Raw genomic sequence first — 25,385 nt, forward strand, 5'->3', positions numbered from 1 at the left:
ATAAGCTGTCTGTGAACTCAGCTCTACCTACCAGGGGTATGAAAAAAGGGTCTTTGAAGCTGAGGGAAGCAGCAATAGTGAGTACAGGGTCAAGGCAGCCCAACAGAGCTCCAAACAGGATGAGCTTGCCAATGTGAGGTTCCACAGGCAGGCGAGCCAGGTGGAAACCCAATGCTGTAAGATTCTCTCTTTGGTCCAGGGCGTTCTGACAAAACAATGTCATCATATCCATAAGAAAGGGCATTCAGAAACATGTGCATAATAACTATCTCACAATTTTATTTTATTTTAACAAGTTTAACCTCATTAGCCTGAAAGCTCATTTTTATCTGGGTAAATACTAATTTCTCAGTTTGCTGCTGCAACACAAGTTACTGAATTTGTAAGGGCTTTTTAGTTAGTTACTAATATATTAAGTTACTAGTATATTATGTAATCTTTGGTCACAGCCCAGCATGCAATTGATACTCTGATTCGTAACAATCTCTTAAAAACCCTTTTAGTTACTTTCTTACCAGTTCTGTGAGATTCTTGATGGCGAGGCTGACAGCCTTTTCAGTGGGACGGTCCAAGGCTTTCTCCAGGAATCGACCTATAGACCCAAGCTTCAGTATCTAGGGAGTGTATGTGATATTTTGCTTTGATCAGCACAAGCATGTCATAATTTTTTCCACATAATTCCCTTTACTTAATCAGGTGGGCTGTTAACTATGGAAAACATTGATTTATAGACACACAGTACTGTGGAAAAGTCTTGAGCCACTCCCCATTTCTTCATATTTTGACATTCAGTATGACCACTTTTGTTCTTCAAAACAGCCTGAACTCTCTTGTGCAGCTTTCTTATTATTTCTTTAAATAATCTTCAGGAATATTTCTCCAGGCCTCTTGATGGACGTTCAAAGCTCTTCTTTAGATGTTGGCTGTCCTCTGCTCTGTTCTCTGTCAAGATGATCCCACACTGCATCAATAATGTTAAGATCTGGGCTCTGAGAAGGCCAATCCATGACTAATAGTGTTCCACTGTGTGTTTTTCAATCAAGGTACGCTTTTACTGCACTGGCAGTGTATTTGGGATGGCTGTCATGATGAAACATGCCAATCAGATGCTTTCCAGATGGTACTTCATGGTGGATCAGAGTATGACTGTGTTTTTCTGTGTTCATAATTTGGGCAATGTTGATAATACCTCTATTACCACTGGCTGAGATCCAGCTACAAAACATGACCGAGCCTTCACTGTGTTTTACAAATGGAGGCACTACCTGTTGCTCCTCTCTCCTGCCCACCTCTGTACATACTGACACCAGTTTTAACCAAAAATGACAAATTTGGACTCATCACCCCATAAAACCTGTAGCCATTTATTTTAAGTCCAGTTCTTATGTAATTTGGCATACCTCATTCTTTTCTAACTCTTCTCTTCCTTATGAATGGCTTCTTGAAAGCCACCTGTCCTCTGAGACCATTTCTGATGAGGCTTCAGTGAACAGTAGATAAATCAAAAGGTCAGATCTACCTTTCAGGTCCTGTGTCAGGTCTTTGCAGGACTTTTTTGTACTTCTCTTCATTACTTTGAGGTGTTCATCTGCTGTAGACAGTTTTTCTTCTGCCACTTCTCTTTTTGAGAACACACTGCACATACTGAGTTATGCAAATATTTCAGTTAATAACTAATATACCTCAGAAATATTATTTTAAGTCTTTCAAAATTATGAGTTTTAATGACAGTCAGATAATAAAAAAGTGCCTAAAGTACTTTTTGAAACTGATTAAGTTATTTGTTATGTGTAGACAACACTGGTTTATCCCTTAAGTTAGGTGCCTTTTAACAAAAAACCCCAAAACAAAAACCTTAATTAATTATACGCCAGTGCTAAGTGACTTAATAGACAAAGCGGAAACCCCCCCCCCAAAACAAACAAGAAAAAGTTCCTCAATGTTTAAAGGAAAACTTTAAAAGACCTAAAAGCCTGGAGAACTACTACTAAAGACTGCTTTAAAATTACAAGAAAGTCTGACTTATTGGAGGCAAAAGATAAAGAAATAAGGGATCACTCAAGACATTTTCACAGTACTATAGATATAGTAAGATCAAGTACAGTTAGCTTTGAATGACTTGCTCATATTGCTTTTTGTGACAGAACAACAAAGATGTTAGTGCTTACTTCTAATCTTAACTAACGCAATTCACTGAATGCTACGCGAAATGAATGTGATCACATGGTTTGGTTTGGCTAAATGCACGTTCATTTCCACATTCAAAAGGAACATTTACTTGTGGCTAACTGCAGAGCAATGAAACAGCCACATCTCTATGTCTGACTAACAATGTGATGTTGAAGTGTTTGTGCATTAGAGAGCCAGGTCAAGGTTAGCATGTTGTCAGTGTTTGTCTCACTTTAAGGACTGTCTGATGCATTGTGCAACTCTCACCCACTAGCTTCAAAAACCATATCACACACATACTCAAATACATCCAGCACAGAGAGTGGGGGAGACACACTAAAATGCATATCCAATACAGCAACTGGTGAGAACAATCACAGCAAACACTACATCTAAATGACCTTTGGCTTAATTTTCCATTAGCACTGTTTAAAATATGTCTGAGTGGAGCGTGAGGATTTCAAAAGAGAACGCGAAAAAAAAAAGTAAGCAACCAAAGAAGAAAAAGACTGTTTATATAAGAGAAAAAAAAATGTGTAGAAAAGTAATTATACTGTCTGTAAAAAATGAGAGTAAGAGCGGGAGAGGGCATGAGTCAGCCCGGGATGCTCATCCCCAGTTCTCATTAGAGAGGAGAGGCTGTAATTCAGCACAACACCAAAAACAGCAGCACTGTCCTCGTTCCGCCCCTGCACTCACAAAACTCATTGAGAGCAATCTTGTCCTCATCTAAACTCCCAAACCCACATCTATCTGTCTCTCTCTCTGTCAGTCTATCCCTCTTTCTCTCCGCATATACAACCTTGATCTGCAAGCACAGCTCCTCCAGTGGTGTCCTCATAATTTCAGGTAATTGATAGGCATCCAACAGGCTGGCCCTCAGACCGTTGTACAGGTGATAGCATTTCCCCGGACACACTCTGGATATTTAGAGAAGAGAGTTGTTAGAGAGACAGAGAAGGAAAAGAGGTTAAATGTTTTACAGGCCCTGTGACAAGGGCTTACTTTAAAAATCAGTGGGATGAAACTGCACACAGTAAGCAGCTCTGCTAATTGGGCCTTGCTGCACTTTGATGTCAGAGCTATATAACAGAACAGACGTCTCAAGTAAAAGACTGGAAACAACCTGAGAGTGACTACACTTTGCCTTTCTGAGTGGTTACAGATGGGAAAGCAGGACAGAGTGGTCTTACAGGGAAGAGTGATGGAGAGCTCAGATGACAAATAGATGGGAAGCTAATTATCCCATATTGCATACCCAGAGGCACTAATATAAAGTATGCCCTCATTATATTATAATCTACAAATATACCCACGTGTAGACACAAACGCACACATAAACACACACACACCTGCCAGCACGTCCTTTCCTCTGTTTGGCATTGGCCAAGCTAACCCACTCAGCCATCATGGTGCTGATGTTATTGCTGGTGTCAAAGTTGGTCTCCTTAATTTTGCCTCCATCTATCACATAAACAACATCATCGATGGTGATGCTGTGAGGAGCAGGCGAGAGAGAAAGGGGGGAAAACATAAGTTGCACGTAATAATACAGAAAAAACACTTCAAAGTTAGGGCTGTTCGATATAACGATATATATCGTTTCATTTTACGCTATCGTTTGTTTGGTGGTGTCGCAAAAATAAACTGTTTGCGGCAATATTTTTTCATCGTTTTGATGGTCACTGTAGTGGCTATATTAATTTCTTAAAGTTCTCTCTTTCTCTTATATTTAATATAACCACACTATGGACGGACAAGCGCCTGTTTTTATGCGTTGTGGTTAGCAACAACGACGGTAACACTATCGCGTGTCCGCTTGTTTACGTTCCACATAAACCTTTCACGATAAAGCTCAAGATCCTGTTGAGACTTTTCAAAATAAACTGAATCACGTGAAAGAGCAGATTATTTACGGATAAGAAGTAGAAAAGAGCCGCCAGGTGCTAGAAAATAAACCTTAGACTCAAACGTTAGAACAGGCTTTTCCCCGCAGCACGCTGTGTAATAAATACTCACAGAGAAAACGGCGGCTGCTACAACTTATGTCTAAAAATGTATCGTTTCATACATCTGTTAAAACACTCGACTCCAGCTACATGACGCGCAGCTGGAAACACTTCCCGCAAGACGAGCTGCCCGAGAGTCACAGAATTTACAGAAAATGTTACATTTTTGTGATTTATATCGTTATCAGGACGACAGAATTCTTATATCGGGATATGAGATTTTGGTCATATCGCACAGCCCTATTGAAAGTAGACTCTCAAGAATTCCTAGTTAAGACTCTTACACAATCACTTAGAAGTAAAAAATAAAATCCAGCCCTTTGGTAGGTTTCTGAGTAGACTTGTAGTCAAGACCGCCTAATCCGAGACCAAGACAAGACCAAGACCAAGTTGAGACGAGACCGAGACCGAGACAAAAAAAGTCTTTAAACTGCAGCCAGATGCTATTCTATATACATATGCAGGACACCTTAAACTAGTTTTTTAATTAAGCAGCAAGGCAGAACAAAGTCGGGCCTGTATCAAGACACAGGGACTAAACCCCAATTCAACCAGACCCAGAACTGATCCGGAATTAAAACAGGACTACAACAGTAACCAAGACAGAACCAGAATCAGAACTAGATGATAGTAGCACTAAAAATCACCATAGACCTGCACTACACTTATTTTTTAATTCTACCAAAGTACAATATTTAGATTGAGAAAAGTTTATATAATTATTTAGCCTTGTTGTGCAAACAAGCCTGCATAACTTAATAAATATAGAATTTGAAAAGTAACAAATGGTATCTAAAAAGAAACACTAGGTACATGTTCTGATGAGTTTTGGCAAACAACCATTTGACTAACATGTGTGTCTCACCTGCTCTTATTCCATCTCTGTTCTGTCCTCATTCTCTCTCTCCCTCTCTGTTCCTCTCTCTCCCTCTCTGTTCCTCTCTCTCCCTCTCTGTTCCTCTCTCTCCCTCTCTGTTCCTCTCTCTCCCTCTCTGTTCCTCTCTCTCCCTCTTTGTGCTGACAATCAAGCCAAACTCCATCATCATCAAATATACAGTTGAAACCAGATATTTATGTACTCTTCAGATAAAAACACAAACACTTTTTTAATTGTAACATCAAATCAAACTAAATGTTTATTTTTTTAGATTGATAAATATAAAAAACATATTTGTTAACTTTAAGAGTAAAGAGAGAAACTATCTGTATTTCTTAATTGCAAATGGCACCAAATTGTATTCAAAATTGAGCCACACTTATGGAGCTCCACAGTTCTTTTCCTGGTGTTTTGGTTGACATCTCTGGATTTTTCCCGTGTCAAAGAAACAGGCTCTGTGTTTTGCCTTATATGCATCCACAACTGTGCCACCAATTTACTCACATGGACTCTACTAACCAACCAGAAGCTTCTTCAGCTCAGAATGGAATCGTCTGGAGTTTTCTTATTAATTAACCATAAACTTAGTGTACATGTGCTCCTAAATTTGATGAAAGTGATTAAAATAGACAGCTCCCTCTTTTTATTCTGACATTTCACTAATTCAAAAGATATTTCAACATTTATTTATCTAAAACAAAAGTTTACTCTAAATTGATGTTTAACAGTAAAAAAAAGTTTATGTTTTCTCCATAAAGTGTGTGTAAATATCTGGTTTCAACTGTGAATATACTGCTGTGTATTGAAATTCCTCTTGTTTTGCATAGATATACTGAACAACATCCAAAGCATAATATATAAAATAACATCTACCTGAGTTTTTTCTTTGAAAGAAGCTCCTTATGTCCATTGTTGTGTACATCAGTACACAACTGAAACCGATTTAGAGAATTTAGATTTGAGAACGCAGGACCGAAACAGCGAGACCAAGACCGAGACCAGGACAAAAGTCCGTCGAGACCAAGACGAGACCAAGACCAAGTAAAAGTGGTCTCGAGACATCCAACTCTAGTTTAGAGTCTATATTTAGTGGAGTGATATGAGGGGAGTGCTGAGGGCAGGCAGCTCCTTAATTTGCTCTGCTCGTTTGTGTGAATGCAGCACTCTGAACGCATTAACAAATTGCCTGTCAGAGTTTTCTCATCCAAACCAATATGACAGTATTTGTAATCAATCCAAGAGATGTATGCTAATTAGCTCCAATCCAGTTGTAGGCCTCATTCCTGACTGAGGCACTGGCACACACAGAAAACAGATATATGACGGAATGTCATAAAAAGGTCTGTGTTTTTTCTAAACCTTTAAACACTTTCCAAAGTACAAATGCAAAGACTGGACAAGCTTTTACCACAGACGCATGCTCTTACAAACCTGGTCTCAGCTATATTGGTAGCAATCACAATCTTTCGAACTCCAGGAGGAGGCCTTTTAAAAACCTGAGAAGAATTAGAGAGAAAAATTGAGCAGGACATTTGTGATATTGAAAGGGGACTAAAGTAGGACACAATTGACAAAGAGATGGTCCGAGAAAGAGAAAAAAGAGAAACTGAAGAATACTGACCTGTGTCTGATTAACAGTTGGCATGAGGGAGTGTAAAGGGATGATAACAAACCGGTCTGAAATGTAACAGGACACAAAAGAAAAACTCAAATAAAACACTGACTGTCAATTTAAGATACAACTAGTCCATAGGCTGAACAATTATGTGTTCTATAACAACAAGTATCATAAAACCATGGAGAATTCTACAGCCACAGCACCCCTACTTCAGATAGGTGGAAGATAACGGATGAATGGAAAAATTGCACCACAAATAGTGACATAGTTGCTGGAGTCCACTTAACTTAAAATGACATACGTGTTTAGCAACTTTGTCTTTACATACAAATATACGCAAAATACAAGCAATCAGCAACCAGCGGAGTCAAGTCATCTTTTGCGAAAATATAAGCTGGAAGACAAATCTTTTATAATATAGAGCCTTTATTTCCAAACCTTTGCTAAACTTTCAGAGTTAACTGTATATCACAACTGACAAAGAGACCAGTTGACTATTGCAGTCAAACTCTATTTGTAATCTGTCACCAAATGCAAAACCAGCAATCGGGAAACCACCCTCATTTTGACTCCAGTGAGACTAAGCCATAAGCAGTTAAGAAAATGGGTGTATTTCAACAAAGTGGCGCAATGATGAGTGCTGTCTCGTCATGGTAAGAAGATCCTGGGTTTGAATCTGCCTGTGTCAGTCCGCTCCGGGTACTCCATCTTTCTCGCACAGTTCCAAGACATACTTGTTAGGTTACGTGGCGATTCTAAATCGGCCTTAAGTGTGAACTATGAATGGTTGTCGTCTCTCTCGCCTTGTGATAGACTGACGACCAGTTCAGTGTACCCTGCTTCTTGCTCTATGACAGCTGTAATAGGCTTTTATATTGCTGCGACCCTGAATTCAATAAGTGGTTAAGAAAATCAAAGGATGGATTTCTCAACTGTGGAACAGAAAACTGTATAGTCAAAGCAAGAAAGAAAAATTGCAAGACACCGACGTGCATTCACTTCCATGCTGTACATCCTGAATGTGTGTTTCTGTTTGCATACCTGATCGGAACATTTGCTGAGCCATGAGAAGGTCATTGAGAGTACTGATATTGTCCCAACCAGGCAAGAACACCAAGATTGCTCCTTCCTGTCCAAGACATGATACAAAACTCTCAACACAGCTGTAAGTCACAAAATCCAGCAGGGTCTCAGTAGATTGCGGGTCCAGCAAACAAGATGCCCATGACCTCAGAGGAGCTGAGCTGAGGCAGATACTGTAGATATGATTTGCTCTCAGCTCCCAACCTCTACATTCACATTCAGACACAAAATAGCCACTGAAACTCCAACATCTTTATGACAAATGCATCTTTATAGTACAGGAGAGCATCTGATTAACATTAACAAAAGCACTGACTTAATTTTCCCCACAATAGCAAAGAGAAAAGGAAATCGATAAGTCACATGAAAAAGTACAGACACAGAAACGCTAGCTGTGAAAACATAAGAAGAGAAGACTAAATGGTGAGGAAATCTCTGCGCATTGAGCTCTTTTGTCAGTGGCTGCAGATTGCTGACCACTTAATGGATATCAGGCATCGGCGCCTCATTCACAAAGCCAAAATCCATTACAGTAATGCTGTAATGGTTTTAAAAAAAAAAAAAGCTGAAAAAGACTCCTTTAATGACTGATGAAGAGCTCAGTCATTGCAGCAGCAAAGAATAGAATAGAGAGAAGGAGACAAAGAATGAGACAAAGTCAAAAATCAGTCAATTGTTTATGGTGCAGTACTGTTTCATTTCTTTCCATACAAGCTATTACCACAGTTGTTGTCTCAACACTAAATACTCAAAGTTTTGACAGAAATCAGTGACACAAATATGAAGGTTACAGTTTGTGACACAAAAAATTACACAAGGCAGTCAATGCTAGCCCATGGAGCCATGCTGGAAAGGTCAAAGATAAAATTAGTCAAATCTGTCTTTAATAAATATACAGTTATACAGACTGTACAGAGCTATAATACAGAGCAGAGTTTCAGCAAACTCGTTTTCATCCTATCCAGATTTAAACAAAGTATTCTCTAGCTAAAATTAAGCTGCTATAAAAATCGATTCTATAAAAAGCACCATGCTATTCATTTCCTCCGAGAAATGAAGGGAAGGCATAAAAAGTAGCTTCTAGGCCTTGGTTTCCCCAACTTTTTAATTAAAGCTAATTATTATCCCCAGTTCTCAACCACTGGCACTCACATGGGACTGTATGTATGTTAAAGTCTCTGCATGTGTATTTGTGAAAGAGATGAAGGTCGGCTGCCTAGCTACAACCTGACAAATTACACGCATCCAGGAAGAAACACACTCTAATTAATTCTAACTAAAAATTAAGTGACAGTACAGTACAGTAAGCTCTGGAGAGTCTACTCTATGACAGCACACACAAACACACACAGCAAACCACCCACATACAGTTGCACCCAGCAGGCATTCATTAATGCCTGTATGTTAAACCCCTAGGTGTATAATCACAGAACCCTGCAACATAATTAACCAATCATCCCAGTCAAAAGCTCAGCAGATGGCCCATATCCTTGGTTCAGATTACCATCATGGTGAATCAGCCAGTTCTCTCACAGCCATTTGACAACGCCACAACAAATCAGCTGGTTGACTGGCTCAGTGTGGCCGTGACTGATGGAGATACAGCTTCATATGGGAAAGTATAATTATTCTGTCTGCCTCTGTTAGTCACTCCGTGTTCTTCTTCTTTTTCACTCTCTTGTTTATTTATACATCCAAAACTATTTTACTTCATTCAGTCATAGCACTTAACTTTTTAAAATGGTAGTAAACTAATCATTCTTCTCTCATTAATAGTAGTCTACCCTGAATCGCCTCCTGGTCAGCAGGGGGGATTTCTGTGGAGTGTGCATGTCTCCCTGTGCCTGTGTTGGCTTTCTTTGGGTGCTGGCTGTAAATTATAGACGCTAAACTGTCTCTGTAGGTTTGTGTCTTTGTTTGTCTCTCTGTGTTAGATCTGTGATGGACAGACGACCTGTATAAGGTGTACCCTGCCCTTGACCTACGGTGGGGCAAAAAAGTATTTAGTCAGCCACCGATTGTGCAAGTTCCCTCACTTAAAATGATGACAGAGGTCAGTAATTTGCACCAGAGGTACACTTCAACTGTGAGAGACAGAATGTGAAAAAAAAAAAAATCCATGAATCCACATGGTAGGATTTGTAAAGAATTTATTCGTAAATCAGGGTGGAAAATAAGTATTTGGTCACCTCAAACAAGGAAAATCTCTGGCTCTCACAGACCTGTAACGTCTTCTGTAAGAAGCTTTTCTGTCCCCCACTCGTTACCTGTATGAATGGCACCTGTTTGAACTCATCATCTGTATAAAAGACACCTGTCCACAGCCTCAAACAGTCAGACTCCAAACTCCGCCATGGCCAAGACCAAAGAGCTTTCGAAGGACACCAGGAAAAGTATCGTAGACCTGCACCAGACTGGGAAGAGTGAATCTACAATAGGCAAGCAGCTTGGTGTGAAAAAATCAACTGTGGGAGCAATCATCAGAAAATGGAAGACATACAAGACCACTGATAATCTCCCTCGATCTGGGGCTCCACGCAAGATCTCATCCCGTGGGGTCAAAATGATCATGAGAACGGTGAGCAAAGATCCCAGAACCACACGGGGGGACCTGGTGAATGACCTGCAGAGAGCTGGGACCAAAGTAACAAAGGTCACCATCAGTAACACACTACAACGGCAGGGAATCAAATCCCGCAGTGCCAGACGTGTTCCGCTGCTGAAGCCAGTGCATGTCCAGGCCCGTCTGAAGTTTGCCAGAGAGCACATGGATGATACAGCAGAGGATTGGGAGAATGTCATGTGGTCAGATGAAACCAAAGTAGAACTTTTTGGTATAAACTCAACTCGTCGTGTTTGGAGGAAGAAGAATACTGAGTTGCATCCGAAGAACACCATACCTACTGTGAAGCATGGGGGTGGAAACATCATGCTATGGGGCTGTTTTTCTGCCAAGGGGACAGGACGACTGATCCGTGTTAAGGACAGAATGAATGGGGCCATGTATTGTGAGATTTTGAGCCAAAACCTCCTTCCATCAGTGAGAACTTTGAAGATGAAACGAGGCTGGGTCTTCCAACATGACAATGATCCAAAACACACCGCCCGGGCAACAAAGGAGTGGCTCCGTAAGAAGCATTTGAAAGTCCTGGAGTGGCCTAGCCAGTCTCCAGACCTCAACCCCATAGAAAATCTGTGGCTGGAGTTGAAAGTCCGTGTTGCTCGGCGACAGCCCCAAAACATCACTGCTCTCGAGAAGATCTGCATGGAGGAATGGGCCAAAATACCAGCTACTGTGTGTGCAAACCTGGTAAAGACCTATAGTAAACGTTTGACCTCTGTTATTGCCAACAAAGGTTATGTTACAAAGTATTGAGTTGTATTTTTGTTATTGACCAAATACTTATTAAATACCCTGATTTACGAATAAATTCTTTACAAATCCTACCATGTGGATTCATGGATTTTTTTTTCACATTCTGTCTCTCACAGTTGAAGTGTACCTCTGGTGCAAATTACTGACCTCTGTCATCATTTTAGGTGGGGGAACTTGCACAATCGGTGGCTGACTAAATACTTTTTTGCCCCATTGTATAATAGCTGGGATAGGCTCCAGGCTCTAGATAAGCAGCTGAAGTATGGACATATATTTTTTCATAATAACCATTTTACCACTTCCTAGAAAAGCTACTGGGCCAGCAGTTACAAAAATTAAAACTTTCTACTTTCAAGTCACACAGGTGACACTGTATTCACAAAGCTAACAACTGTGCACTGAAATGATGCCGACATCCAAAAAGGAAAGTTAACCAGAACTGGAAAAAGAAAAAAGGGAATGGAGGTGCAGCGGGAGAGCATCTGTTCAATCACTCATTAGCAGAAATTTGCTGCCAGGATCTGTGTCATTTTCTCTGATCTAATGTCTGTGTTTGGCAGCTAGCCCGCCTGCTCCCTCCATCTGCTCCATCTAGGAATGTACTGTACTTTGCCAGCCTAAGAGTCTCCATTAACTATTAGTTTCCATTTAATATCAAGCCACCTTTCACATAGGCAACTTTTTGTCAATGATTAAAGAACATGATGTCCAAAAATGACAATCTTCAAAGGCAAGCTCCTGTTACAGAAACATTCATTTTGACATTTTCATAAAGTACAAATTCAGTTTGTTGTTGTTGTTTTTTTTAAATAAAACGCATCGTCTAGAATTTGGCCAATTTATGCCAGCTGCACTCAAACCACAACTAAAAGGTTAGACTCACCTCCTCATTGAGCACAATATAACGAATTAGTGCCAGAATTAGGTCCAGATCAATCTTCTCATCTCTGTCTAATATCTCGAGAGCCTCAATGGTTGTGTCAGAGTACCTGTAAAACACAGGACATGGACATGGCAACATAAGTGCTCCTGCTCTCCCCTTACTTGTTGCTGGAGGTGTCACACGCTGTAATATGGCTACAACAGGTTTATAAATATTTTCACATGCTATGCTTTAGTACAAAAATGCAGAATAGCTTTGAGTTACAGTTGATACTTTTTCTTTGTTGTGGTAATAGCACTGGTGATCAGTAACATATTAATAATTGGTTCCTTTGTCTTTTTTTCCCTTTAGAATGAGAAAAAGAGAAACATCTGTGTCGTGTTCAATTATAAAAGCAGTATTTCTGTTTTTTAAAAAATGTATTCCAGTAGGTCTTAATACAAAAATGTGTTTTATGTTGAAACCATTTGAAATCACCAGAAAACTAATTTTGCAAGCACACCGACAGTGTTCAAAGTAATATTTCTGCCTAGTTACACAATAGACTGGATGCCATGTTGTGAATTTAGGACTTAATTATTTTTTAATAACAAAACTAAACACTGGCAAAACAAACCAACATTGAATATGCCAAGACATTTAAAAAAATATTTGTTAATATTACGCTATTTTATAAATGATCGGGCTCCTCAGTTCTCAGTAATATTGTGATTCTTCTTAAAGCTTTCAGTTCAGTAAGACAAAGCATTTTGGAAACTTCAAGTGTTATTACAAGAATTCTCACTTGAGAAAAATAGCCTTTTCTGTTCAGGGTATCAACATATCGAATTCCTTACCTATAGTATTCAAACTGGATCATGTCCAGGATTACTTTAAAATTAAACTGAAATAGTTTTTGAAGTGGAATCCAGTCACGTAGACATGAACAATCTTCTGTCTCCTGTTTAGAGCCTCTGTTGTTATATTGCAGGTGTGTCTAGTGGCATCTTATCTCCATTCTGTTGTGTTGTGGGATTGTCTTAAAAATTTTAAAGCAGTTATTAGAGAGAAATTTGCACCCAAAAAATTTAGTAAGTGTCAAATTGGCAAAGCAAAGTCCTTCACAGCTGTAATTATGTTTTGAACAAAAGCAACTAAGCTACAGTGTTGCTGTGTCTGTACTAAGCAGACCTTGGAACTGTCTGTGATGGTGCACTTTAATTGTAGCTGTGTTTATGTAACAAATGCATCAGACATCAGTTTCAAGCACTCATCTTTCTCTTACTGTTTGTAGATCAAAACCATAATTCTCTATATTTAATCTTCATTAAATCAGAACTTTAAAAGAAATGTATTTACTCAAAACTACGAGTCTCACAAATCCTCCTGCTTCCTACCTAAAAAACCCCCAAAAAACTGGCAGCTGTTCTTCCAATTTAAGTAGCCTGATTTTCTCACCAACTCACCTGCCCTGTAGTGTTCGTGCGTAACATGGCCAGCTTTCCTTGTATTCAGCCTCTTTCTCAGGTCTGGAGTTTCGCCCCTGCCAAAAACCTCTCTTCCATGAGGGGCGACGGTCCTGATTCTGGGGGCGATACCTAGCAGAGAAACCCAGCCTAGTTTATACGAGGTCCCAATGTGTCTTTGTGCATGTACATGTGTGTTTGGTAGAAAAGTGGTTCTACCTGGTCATCTCTATAATGTCCTCAAGTAGGAACTCCTCCACTGGGAACGTCAAACCAGGAATGTGGATCATTGGGCAGTTGTCTAAACCGAGAACAAAACCGTGAGCGGCGAGAAAGAGGAACAGCTCAACTTATTAGAACTGCAAAACTTTTGCTGACAATTTGGTGAAGAAATTAGTGAGCTACACACCAAAATATTGGGAAAACTTCTCTGCGTTGAGCGTGGCACTCATGAGAATGATCTTAAGGTCATCTCGGAGGTTGAGTAAGTCCTTTACAATGATGAGCAAAACGTCTGATTGCAGGTTTCTCTCATGGATTTCGTCCAGCACCAGGTGACTGATACTCGACAACAATCTGACAATAAAAGCAAAAAAGGTGAGCAATTTTTTATTTTTTTTGCCTTTTTCTGTCTAAAGAGTTAAAAAAACAAACAAAAAAAAACAATATTGGTTGACTTTTTTTCTTCTTTTTACAAATTCTCTCTTGTTTCTCTTTAAAGATCTTACAAGTTTCAATTAATGGTACTACATTTTTAAGTACTTTTAAGTGAGATTTAAATTATTTAAAATAATTTCACAAGGCACAGACGTTACCCAAAAATAATTTTTTTAGAAAGTATTTAACAGAGCTACAGTCCATACAGACGTCCACTTGTAAGCAAAGTGATGTGCGAATTTAGCTTAACACCAAAAATGCAGTTTAGTCAGAAAAGGGTAGCCCTGAAATGACTCACTAGAGTCGTGCTAACGAAAGAGCATGAAGTGAGACAACAAGGAAAAGCTGGCACTTTCACTTAGTCTGTATTTCTTTTTCTGAAGGCACTTAGAATGCAAAGACGAGCATGGAGGAATGAGTCAACAGAAAATGGGGACCCATACTAATGAATCTTCCACAAACAGTAGCGTCAACCCCAAATCAATGGGGACAAAACAGAGTGACAAACAAAGGAATGGCTGGAGTGGAGATATAGGGGAAAAAGCAGAGAAGATGTACAGGGAAAAGATGTATACAGGATGAGAAGGCAGAGGTGGAAGCAAACTCACGGGTCTGAGCGAAGCCACTGAAGAATAATGCCTGTTGTACAGTACAGGATCGAACCTTGTCTCCTTGGTAACCGGCTGGAAAATGGGAGAAAAAAAAAAGAAAGAAAAAGATACTCTTACATCTGTGCAATTTAGAAAATTTAAAGTAAGGTCACCAAAATAAAAGCAGGACTTCTCTGAGAAATGAACTTAGGTTTTGTAACAGTTAACTGTGTTGCATTTCCACTATTTTTGCTACTTTACTTTAAATAAGCACCACTTTTATGTTTAACCTTTACATAGAAGTGAAAATAAAATGTTGCTGATACCAAATATTATACTACAATATGTAACGGAATTGTAGTATGCTACAGTGCACTACAGTAAGAAGATTTATCCATGCTTTGTTTATGTACTAATGCTGAAAGGTTTATTCAATTAATTACAAAATAGCTTCTCTTATTTTAAAGTTATCACTGTAGGAACTGCCTTTCATATGATATCTGATAAAACAAAATTCATTAACAACTGAGCCTTCTAAAAGGGTTTGTTGTATAACTGATGCAAGATTAATGTGCCAAGAAGAGGAGACTAATTACACGATATAATATTCTTTTCTTTTTTTGTGAAGCCTGAAGTCCAAAGAATTAATGTATATTTCACAAAAATCAAAAGAGAGTAAAACCAGCAAAAGCACCACGAAAAACAGTGAGTCTTCTGGACTGGTATATAAATACAGAGCAACATGTATCAATGGCAAGACATTCATAGTAGAATACAGTTGTAACCACACATTTCTATACTGTAGTATTGCAGAGCAACATGTTCACTGCGTATTTATTCACAAATACTCTGGATCCTGTTTCACAAACACTCTAGCACTGACACAGCTGGCTGCTTTACCTGGCTGTTACCCAAACCTTGCACATAGTGAGAAGATTCTGTCACCTTCATTTTCATCAGTGACTGTGAGTAGTGGATTAACCAACATGACTTTGGCAATGATAGCCTATGGAGTGAGTACTGACTACTATCAGTAAGCTAAATCAATTGTGAAAAATCAGCCAGTAAATAACAAGCAGAATTGGGTATTTTATTATAGAAAAATATCCAATAGAAATCAGCATACTCCCCTATTGTATAAATCACTGTTCGCTCAGGCTGCACAACAGCAAATTGCTTTTGTTAAATTCTTGCTGCAGATGTTTAATGTGTGTGTTTTTAAGAAAAATCATTTTATGGCGTTCATTAACCCACACATTTCATGTATCCATCTTGAGTCCTTTCACCAAGTCTATGTAGACTATGTATACATAAAAAATATAACACGCTGTAGATCTCATGCAGAACATCTGAGCTCAGTAAGCTTTTAATTTAAATATTAATGAGCTATAACATATGTCATGTGTTAAAACTGCTAACTATGTCAAAATCTGTGTTTAAGATGTCTAAATCTGTTCCTACTCTGATCATGCTGGCTGATATCACCAACTTCAGTCTAAACCACAAAGCCTCAGCTGTTACCGCCAACCTTGAAAACAGCAAGCTCAGTCTGAAATAGACAGACGTAATCAGGGAGGGAAATAAAACAGTCTGATTTCTGCAACAGCGCTCCCATCAATTTAACCTGCTGTGGCTGGACTCTTAACCATATCAGATCTAAGGGAAATGAGCTTTCTAAACATAAGTATTGCTTTTGGTTTCTTAGCCTCTAAACCAATTACAGAATGTCAATTAAATATACAGTGAGCCTAATTTCACCTTCATACAATCCCTGGCCACTTTGTTAGGCATGACTGTTCAACTGCTTGTTAATGCAAATATCTAATCAGCCAATTAGATATTTGCTCATATAGTAGCAACTTAATGCATTCGGGCATGTAGACATAGCCAAGAGAGCAACTATCTTCAATGGACAGCAAATGGTCAGAAAAAGATAATCCAGTAAGCAGCAGTTCTCTGGGTGAAAATCCTTAGCTGGTCAGAAGAGAAAGGCCAGTCTGCTTCGAGCTAATACGAAGGTAAAAGTAACTCAAATAAAATAAAAAAAGAGCATCTCTGAAAGCACAACAGGTCAGCCTAAAACTGATGGGCCACGAGTGCCACTACTCTCTTGGTTCAGAACAGGAAATTGAGGCCACAATTCACAGCAGCTCATCAAAATTAGAAAACGGAAAAATGGAAAATCTTTGTCTGGTCTTTCTTAAACATCCTAAACATGACAATGAGTTCACTGTAGTCAAATGGCCTCCACATTGACCAGATCTCAAGTTTCAGGAGAAAGAATTTTAAGCATGAGCACTTCTCGAAAGTGTTGTGTACCTCTGCAGGCGGATTTGGTAACCACATGAATTCCCATTCCCAACACTTTCTGCCCTCTCAGCCGCTACACGCTCTGCAACCTGATAGGAAGAGCACACACACACAAATAGGATTTAAGAGGAGAGACAGCATTGTATTGCAAAAAAGTAATAATTTCTATATGAGCGATGCCGAAATTTTGCTGTATGCAAATGCATCGCATTATTTTTATGTCATCAAAGTAACAACCAGTTGTTATGTTTAAGGAGCAATTGCTTTTTCGAACAGGGCCATGGAGGTTTTAAGCTTTCCCCTTATTAAAGAAAATCATCACTCAAGTTCTGCATTTTGTATTTATGAAATATAGCTCAGGGAGTAGAGCAGATCATTCACTAGTCAGAAAGCTGGTGGTTCGTTCCCTGTTTACTCCAGTCTGCATGCCATAGTATCCTTGGACATAGAAAGCACTTAGGTGAATGAGACATGTCATGTAGGCTTGTGTAGAGTAGAAAAGGGCGATGTAAGGAAACAGTGCATTTGCCATTTATTTATTCAATATAAATATGCAAGAAATCAGGAAGGAGACAAATATTTTCCACAATAAAAAGATTTTAAAAATATATCCATATCTTTTTTTAATCAAACTAATTATTTTGCCCTTTTATTTCATTGTTTAATTTTAGTTAAGTGTGGAAGTTTGTACTTTGCATTCATTCACAGACAGATCACATTCTTTCATAGGTTCTCTACTGTTATTGTGTGTGTGTGTGTGTGTGTGGCTGGACTCATGGTGCTGTGTTTGTGTAAATTTGCACTGCTCTCTGGCTCACAGTGACAAAGGTTCTTAGTATTTAACCTATGCAGTGGCTTAGAGGCACATGTGCATGCACTCTTATTAACAGCTAACACTGAACAGTGATGCCTCTATGCATAAGCCTAATTCTGATTGGTTATAAAGACACATTTGATGGCAGAGAAGCTAGCCTTGGACAGAGAACCAACAGGTCTGCTAGGAATCAAAAATGACTGCCTGACCTATCCCATAGAGAAGCAGCATAACAGAAGCATTGCCATGGCAACCACATTAAAATCAGTAGGCACACAACAACATATAATCCTTCAGAGGCCAGCAGAGTACATACCGAGATGGCACTGATGCGTCGAGGCTGTGTGCAGACCACACGGCACATTGAGCCCATGCCTCTGTTGATATAGTCATCCAGGATGAACTGAGTGACCTGAGTGGTTTTGCCACATCCTGTTTCCCCACTCACCACTAGGACACGGTTAGAATTGATCAGCGTTACCAGCTCCTGAGATCAGGAGGTTGAAGAGGAGTGATTTACAGATGAGGCAGGAAAGCAAACAATAACAAAAAAATAAATAAATCAAATCTGAAAACCAGTAATGAAGTCTTAGCAGAACTAGTGATTCATGATAAAAGCACATTTGCATGTGAAATACTTGCCTCTTTTTTCCCATAAGATGGTAGTTTTTCCCTGAATTTCTGAAGACAAAAAGAACAGATGAGGAGTAAAATAATGAGATAAAAATTCAATAAAATTAGGAACAGATACTTTAAAAAGAAAAATTCCATAATGGGAACAGTCCTAGCACATCAGAAGTTATCCAATTCTAATAACCAAAGATAAATACTGACTCTGCGCAGTACCTCACTAATACAGTGGTAACCACTTGAAATGATGTAGCATGATAACATTATGATAAATTGATTGAATACTTGGTAAGAAGACTTTTCCATTACACATCATCTTGTACATAAATTAAACTTTGCACACCTATTTCCACAGTAAAATTTTGCACTAAACAATTTAAATGTATAAATATAATAAACATTTACTTATTTACACAAACATAAACAAAAGCTACTTACATACAGCCAATGCAGCAATGCATTTGGGCAACATTCTTTTTTTTTTTTTTTTTTTTTCCCCAAACATAGAACCTTTCAACTGAATGAAACCCATTACTTTTTATTTTTCTTATTAAAAACACTAATTAATTAATTAAATTGGACTTTTGGACATTAAATGACAACAAATGACTAGTATAGTAGTAATGTTGTTATCTAAAGGCACTAAACATGCTAAACTACCAAAAAAATCCCACCTTGTCCCCACCTTAGCTATTTTAATAAATATGTTCATGCTAGAAACTTAAACCTAGATTTTATACCACTGAAAACTCTTACCAGCATTTCTTTGTACTTTCCATCTGATTTCTTACTCTGCAGATCTCTCTTCAAGTAGTCATCCAGGGACCTGTCTCGGACTACTTCTTGATGTAAGAACTCCAGATCCTTATCTTTAATAACTGGTTTCGCCGCCTCCTCTTCCTGATCTTCTTCATCCCATTGATCTGGCGGCTCATCTTTAACCGCTGTTGTAGAGTGACTAGAAGAAAAAAAAAACATTCAGCGGTATAAACATCCAATATTACCTGGAAAACCTTACATTACTATTTGTTCTGCAGAATTTCTAAATGATTTAAAAAAAATAAAAAAATAAAAAAATCACACATTTTTACACAAAGTTACCTTTGTGATTTGCCAGTTGCTTTCTTCTGGCCTGGACTACCTTCTTCTTCCTCCCATTTGACCTCAGTCTTAGTTTTTTCCTCTTCAGGCAAATCCCCATCAAAGTAACTAATGATGATAAACACACTAAATTAGTCATGATGTCAGCAGTCAAAGGGGAAGAAATAACTGAAATTTTACTATTCTGTCTAGCTTTCCTATTAATTCATTATAAGTTAGTAACAACAATTGATAAAGCTATACAAGCCTCTCTCACCAGTGGGCACTATCCCTGGCAGCTGTTTGCCAGCTGTCAGAGGTCGAGGCTCTTTCATCCCTGCGGCCCCTTTCTGGGCCGAGCTGGTCATTCTGGACAGAGTTAAGCAGTTTGGTAATGTGTTGCTCTCTTGCCTCATCCATCTGGACCACTGCCCGCTGCACAAGCAAATGGGAAAAGGAAAGTTAGCTATGACCTTGCAACAGTGTTTTTCCAAATTTCCCTTTATACCACTGAAAAAGAAAATACTACTCATTAACACTTTGAAGACAGGGACCTGTCTCGGACTAATTCCTGATGTAAGAAGATAAATATGTAACAGAAATACTTACTGTTGTAGATGTAGTTTTGAATTGTGCTGTGTAAGTAATCCTTTTTTTTTTTTTAAACACAATGACAGATTGGATATTTATTCAGTATATAATGATGGTGGTGGTGGTGTGTTTGTATTATTAGTATTATTATTAATAATATTTTATATATAATTATTACCATTCTTATATATTGTACAAGCAACTGTCTGTTAACCAGCAGGGGAAAATGTGACTTACTGCCCATGTTCAGATCAGTGTGAATACTTTCTGTGCACACAGTGAGCAATTTTCCAATCAGCTTCCCACACTTTGATGTGCTCAAAGATCTGCTCCTAACAGGCAGGGGCAGATCTAGAAGGGTGGCATGGGGTGGCAAGTGCCACCCTAAAATGATCCCTTGCCACCCCAGTTTTGCATATGACAGTGTTGTTAATTACAATACGATAGCATTAACAGTTTGAGCGTAGTTACAGTCAACAGTGAATATAAATGCTAAAACTGTATATATTGCATAGTGTCCCCCCGCTCCACCATTAACAAATGGTTCAGCCCACAACAGGACCGGCTTTTTCCTTGTTTTCAGTAGCAAGCGATGCTTATGATTGTGCCAGAGCACATTCTGAACAACACCATGGGAATTTCGGATTTTACACAGGTGGGTGGATGTTACACTCTGGAAATGGAATGAAGGTGAGTGTTATGAACCCCCTGTGGTCCACCGACACGCTGCACCTCTAAATCACATGACTATTTTAAGCTGACATAGCAACAAGTTGCAGCCACGCTGGGTCTCTATTTCAGCCCACATTGAAAGTTTGGACTTCAAAGTTTTTAAATTTTAATTACAGGCCAGTAAATCCAGAGTTACAATAATATATATAAGCCACGCTTTTTTCTAAATACTGTCGTCACGTTTGTGTGTGTGTGTGTGTGTGTGTGTGTGTGTGTGTGTGTGTGTGTGTGTGTGTGTGTGTGTGTGTGTTTTAAGCGTTTTGTAAGGACAGCGCGAAAACAGTAAAGAAAGGAAAAAAGCCACCTCTTTCCTATCGCTGGAAATATGTACCATGTCGACCAATTTAAAAAAAAAAAAAAAAAAGTCAACATGTGGGATTTGGTTGTTTAGGAAGAGGGAAAAGTTTTAGGAGTGACGGTAACGGCAGCGAGACAGAGCGAGCAAGGGAGAGAGAGAGACAGCGAGTTAGAGAGAGTTTTTAGATGTGGCCATTTGTGACGTTTAGTGTGGAGTGTATACTTAGTGTGTTGGGTTGTCTTGTGTAGTTCTGCATTCTGTTGTGTAGTCGTTTTGTTTTGTGTGTCAGTGAGGGCACTAATGAATTTCACAAAGGCACATTGCAGTGTAAACACTGTCACTAAGTAGAAAACCAGCGGAGTGATACACCTGGGCCCTATTTCAGGAAGCCGGTTTAGTGCAAACTCTGAGTAAGTATACCCTGAGTTAACGAAAACTCTGGGTTTTCGGTTTCACAAAGTGAGTTTAGATTAATTCTGAGTGAGTTACTATGACGACACACTCCGTGAAGCTAACCTGCCCCCTAGCAGGTTTACTTCAACTAACCCTGACGTTCTCCGCCTCTTTGTCGGAAACCTGACTGTAGGAAGTGTCAGACATGGCGTGTCCCTTCCTTGAAGAGCCAGTAGATGTTGAAGCCCAAATTCTCCGCAGAGCTCTCCGCCGGGAGAGAGTGATTAGAGCGCGTTTGGACATTTTATCATTTCCTGATGATTTCCTGTGTGAACGTTACCGTTTTTCAGCACAATCTACAATTTATTTGAATAACATCCTCAGGCCATATATTGCTCATGTGACACATCGTGGACATCCTCTCAGTTCTGTACATATTATTTGTATCGCACTTCGGTTTTTTGCAAACGGGAGCTTTCTGTATAATATTGGTGACGCTGAGCACGTTTCCAAGGCTACCGTCTGTCGGGCAGTCAGGAATGTTACAGTTGCACTGAAACGTCTCCTGTACTCGTTTGTGGTGTTCCCCGGTCATAGACCCACAAGATTTATCAAAGAGGGATGCCACAAAATTGCAGGTAGCAGGATGAACAAAACTTAATTCATGATGTGGTGATACTTAAACTACTGCTTAAATTTTACATTTATTCTCACGGTTCCCAGGCGTGATTGGCTGTATAGATGGCACTCGCATTCCAATCATTGCTCCTTCAGTAAATGAAGGAGACTATGTGAACAGGAAGTCTTTCCACAGCATTAATGTGCAGGTACATAGCTCCCTGTAGCATTTCAAACTAACAAATTATTTCATTATTAGTAATGGATGCTAATTTGTGTTCTCTGCACTGTGAAGATCATATGTGATGCTGCCAACATTATCACAAATGTGGAAGCCAAGTGGCCAGGCTCTGTGAGTGGTGGTGGTGGAGGACCCCCACCTGTTTTTCGGGCCTCCGCTTTTTTTCTAGTGGCCATAACGGGTCACATTTGAGCATACAGACTAAGCAAATATGTACTTGTAATGCTCAGATAATTTCAATAAGTGCTTACAGAGGGGAAATTAATGTAGCCTCTAACTGCAATTGATTTACATCGGACAAACAGACACTATGGCTCATAATACAATTACACCATACCTGTTTGGACTATATTTTTATATTTCATTTTTACTTGCTGCCAGGAACGTTTGGGGCCTGTTGGGTTGCACCTGCACTCACATCACATCACAAAATAAAATGTATAAAATAAAAAATAAAATATAATAAAATAACGTGTTAAATGGGTGGGAAATCCCTAGATCAATGTTTAAATTAACACTCACGCATTGACTCTGTCGGCTATGTTTTGCCATGCATGCTCCCTTTCTTTTGCAGCTGAGCCTGTGTTACTTTTTTTCTGCAAAATTTGCATGTTATCGGCATATACTGCCATCAGAATTTCGGCCTCAAGCGCTGTAAAATACATTGACCGCGCCTTCTTTCCCTCCGTCTCCATGGTGACTCGCTTAATCTGTGCTCCACTAATCAGGGCTTTATGTATCCTCGTGCGCGCGCTTAATTTGGGGTTAAAGCAACTCCGCGTTGATTGAACTAATTGTTATCAGCCTTTCTGAAACCGAATATTCCGAGTTGGACAGTTCGGGGTTACTCAACCCTGAGTATCGTTTTTCACTCTGAGTTTTCTAAACCGGCTTCCTGAAATAGGGCCCTGCTGTCAGGCCTGCAGATTTATCCGTGCTGCTCTCCTGTCTTTTGGTGGACAAACTTTTTTTTTTTACTGGCACACATCATTTGTGGGGCATCTTATTGCGAAACCTGATTGTTCTCTCATTTTAGTTTTAGTAATATTTTTAAATGGTTGCATAAAATGAAAAAAAAAAAAACCAGCAGGTGTATTGGCTGCATTTTTAGATAAATAGTTGTATACATTTACAAAATGTACAATTTATATTTGCATTTCAGGTTATAAAAATTTACTCAACATGTCTGTGGTTTTTTTTACAGTAAAAAAAAAATGCTACTAGGATTTTAAGTTATTTGTGTGATTTCAGATCAGTAATACTAATGCAGTATGTCAGTGAAAGAACAACTAAATTCAGTTGAGCTGAAAAGAATGACACCAAACAAGGCAAGGGGGAAAAAATAAAATGAAACAATTTGAGGGTGAAATACAAACATAAACTCAAAAGGAGTCAAAAACGGCTGTTGTATTACAGACCTCTGTGGGTTGATCCAACAAATCATGAAAAATTAGGTTTACATTTTTGTTCATGACAGTGCAGATTTCTGACATATTGTGTAATTTAAGCATCTAACAATGTGATTGTTTTCTAACAAAAAACAGTGTGAAACTTAAGTTAGACTTGTGTTTGTAAATGAACCGCCCCATGTTGTGTAGCTTTCTGGATTTTATACTTATTGGGCTACATATTTATTTATTTATTATACAGGCTATACAGTACATACAATCAAAACTCACATGTTTTATGTAACTAAAGTGTTTAATTATGTGGACTACAGAGAATAATTAAGTTATAGAAAATATTTATATGAAAAATGTGTATACTTACTGCATTTAAGTCATTTTAACCATATGTAACCACCTGCATATGTGTTTGGGGGGGGAAAGGCTTTGATTTTGCCACCCCATTTGATTTCTTTGCCACCCTCATGCCACCCTAAGAAAATTTCTCTAGATCCGCCCCTGCTAACAGGGTGACTGCAGTTATACAGACAGACCTTCCATGTTTACAATGAGCATGACTTCAAGCACAGTCCATACCGATCTCCGGTCAGCTTGCTTCCTCCTAACGGCTCCATATCTTGCGTACCACAGTCCAATCTCACGGCCCTTCAGGTGTGGAGGAGGACGGTCTCTTTGCCCACCTCCTCCCCGATCCGGGTCAAATTCGGACATGTTTCCTCTCGAGCCTCCTCCACCTCCCCTTTCCCATCTTTCTCTGCTGTCATCTCTGTGCCCGCGACCTCCTCTTCTACCTCTTCTTCCTCCTCCACCGCCGCCATATCCATAGCTCATGTTGCGGTTAGAGGCAGGCAACGGTAACGTCCGTTAACCTGCGTTCAATTAACGGCTTACAGCTACTCGCTAACCAGCAATATTCAGTGGATTTACGAACTAAATATTTCACTTCAAAAATATGCGGTGACACTCACGTAGCCACTGACAGTTGGGTTCTCGATAACTACACCCCAAACCTAAATTGCGCCCCTCTAACTCACTTATTAAACAACAACATCCCCTTGAAAAAGTGTCACATCCGAGATACTTGCTGTTTTCCATCTGGCATGTCGCATAATAATGCCGTCAACATTTTCAGCAACTAGATATTGACGTGGCGCTCTAGGATTGGTTGCTCTCCATATTACCGTTTTAAACGCTGCTTTCTAAATCTAGCTGACTTCTTCAAACGAAGTTATCATAGTAATTAGCATACAAATGTGTATTTCAGTTCAAATTTCCAGTTTATTTTTTATGCAATTTGTTATGATTTACTGTGTAGATCAGGACACTGACATTTTACCACTAACCTTTAAACATAACTATTTGCCTCTGAATTATTGTATTACTAAAGCATTCAGTCCTGTTACTTGTATAATTTCTAGCAGTGCTTAACAAGTTTATTAGACCATCACCGAATGTAAGAGTTATATCAGAGCTGCCCAAAATTAATAGTATTGGTAATTATACTTGTGCTTTTATAATAGTTAATCAAATTGTCACTCAAAATATATATGTATTGCTAATATTAT

At 39.0% G+C, this 25,385-nt stretch overlaps 1 protein-coding gene across 1 annotated transcript in view; it reads right to left on the minus strand.

The window, feature by feature from the left end:
• Positions 1 to 24,915, minus strand: part of dhx36 (DEAH (Asp-Glu-Ala-His) box polypeptide 36) — a 30,464-nt gene extending 5,549 nt beyond the window's left edge. Inside the window, exons 1-19 of the mRNA XM_085380518.1 lie at positions 24,397 to 24,915; positions 19,819 to 19,976; positions 19,563 to 19,670; positions 19,218 to 19,419; positions 18,474 to 18,512; positions 18,148 to 18,318; positions 17,027 to 17,106; positions 14,726 to 14,800; positions 13,870 to 14,036; positions 13,680 to 13,761; positions 13,461 to 13,592; positions 12,016 to 12,121; positions 7,715 to 7,802; positions 6,677 to 6,732; positions 6,487 to 6,551; positions 3,522 to 3,665; positions 2,972 to 3,089; positions 516 to 614; positions 32 to 205 (exon numbers count right to left, since the gene is read on the minus strand). Coding sequence (XP_085236644.1) covers positions 32 to 205; positions 516 to 614; positions 2,972 to 3,089; positions 3,522 to 3,665; positions 6,487 to 6,551; positions 6,677 to 6,732; positions 7,715 to 7,802; positions 12,016 to 12,121; positions 13,461 to 13,592; positions 13,680 to 13,761; positions 13,870 to 14,036; positions 14,726 to 14,800; positions 17,027 to 17,106; positions 18,148 to 18,318; positions 18,474 to 18,512; positions 19,218 to 19,419; positions 19,563 to 19,670; positions 19,819 to 19,976; positions 24,397 to 24,651 — 2,319 coding nt within the window. The 5' untranslated portion in view covers positions 24,652 to 24,915. The remainder of the gene's footprint in view (positions 1 to 31; positions 206 to 515; positions 615 to 2,971; positions 3,090 to 3,521; positions 3,666 to 6,486; positions 6,552 to 6,676; positions 6,733 to 7,714; positions 7,803 to 12,015; positions 12,122 to 13,460; positions 13,593 to 13,679; positions 13,762 to 13,869; positions 14,037 to 14,725; positions 14,801 to 17,026; positions 17,107 to 18,147; positions 18,319 to 18,473; positions 18,513 to 19,217; positions 19,420 to 19,562; positions 19,671 to 19,818; positions 19,977 to 24,396) is intronic.
• Positions 24,916 to 25,385: the final 470 nt, after the last annotated feature.

Source organism: Rhamphochromis longiceps, linkage group LG14, assembly GCF_057381845.1.
Source record: "Rhamphochromis longiceps isolate RC_006_pf linkage group LG14, R_longiceps_female_GT1.1, whole genome shotgun sequence".
Classification (NCBI taxonomy): domain Eukaryota; kingdom Metazoa; phylum Chordata; class Actinopteri; order Cichliformes; family Cichlidae; genus Rhamphochromis; species Rhamphochromis longiceps.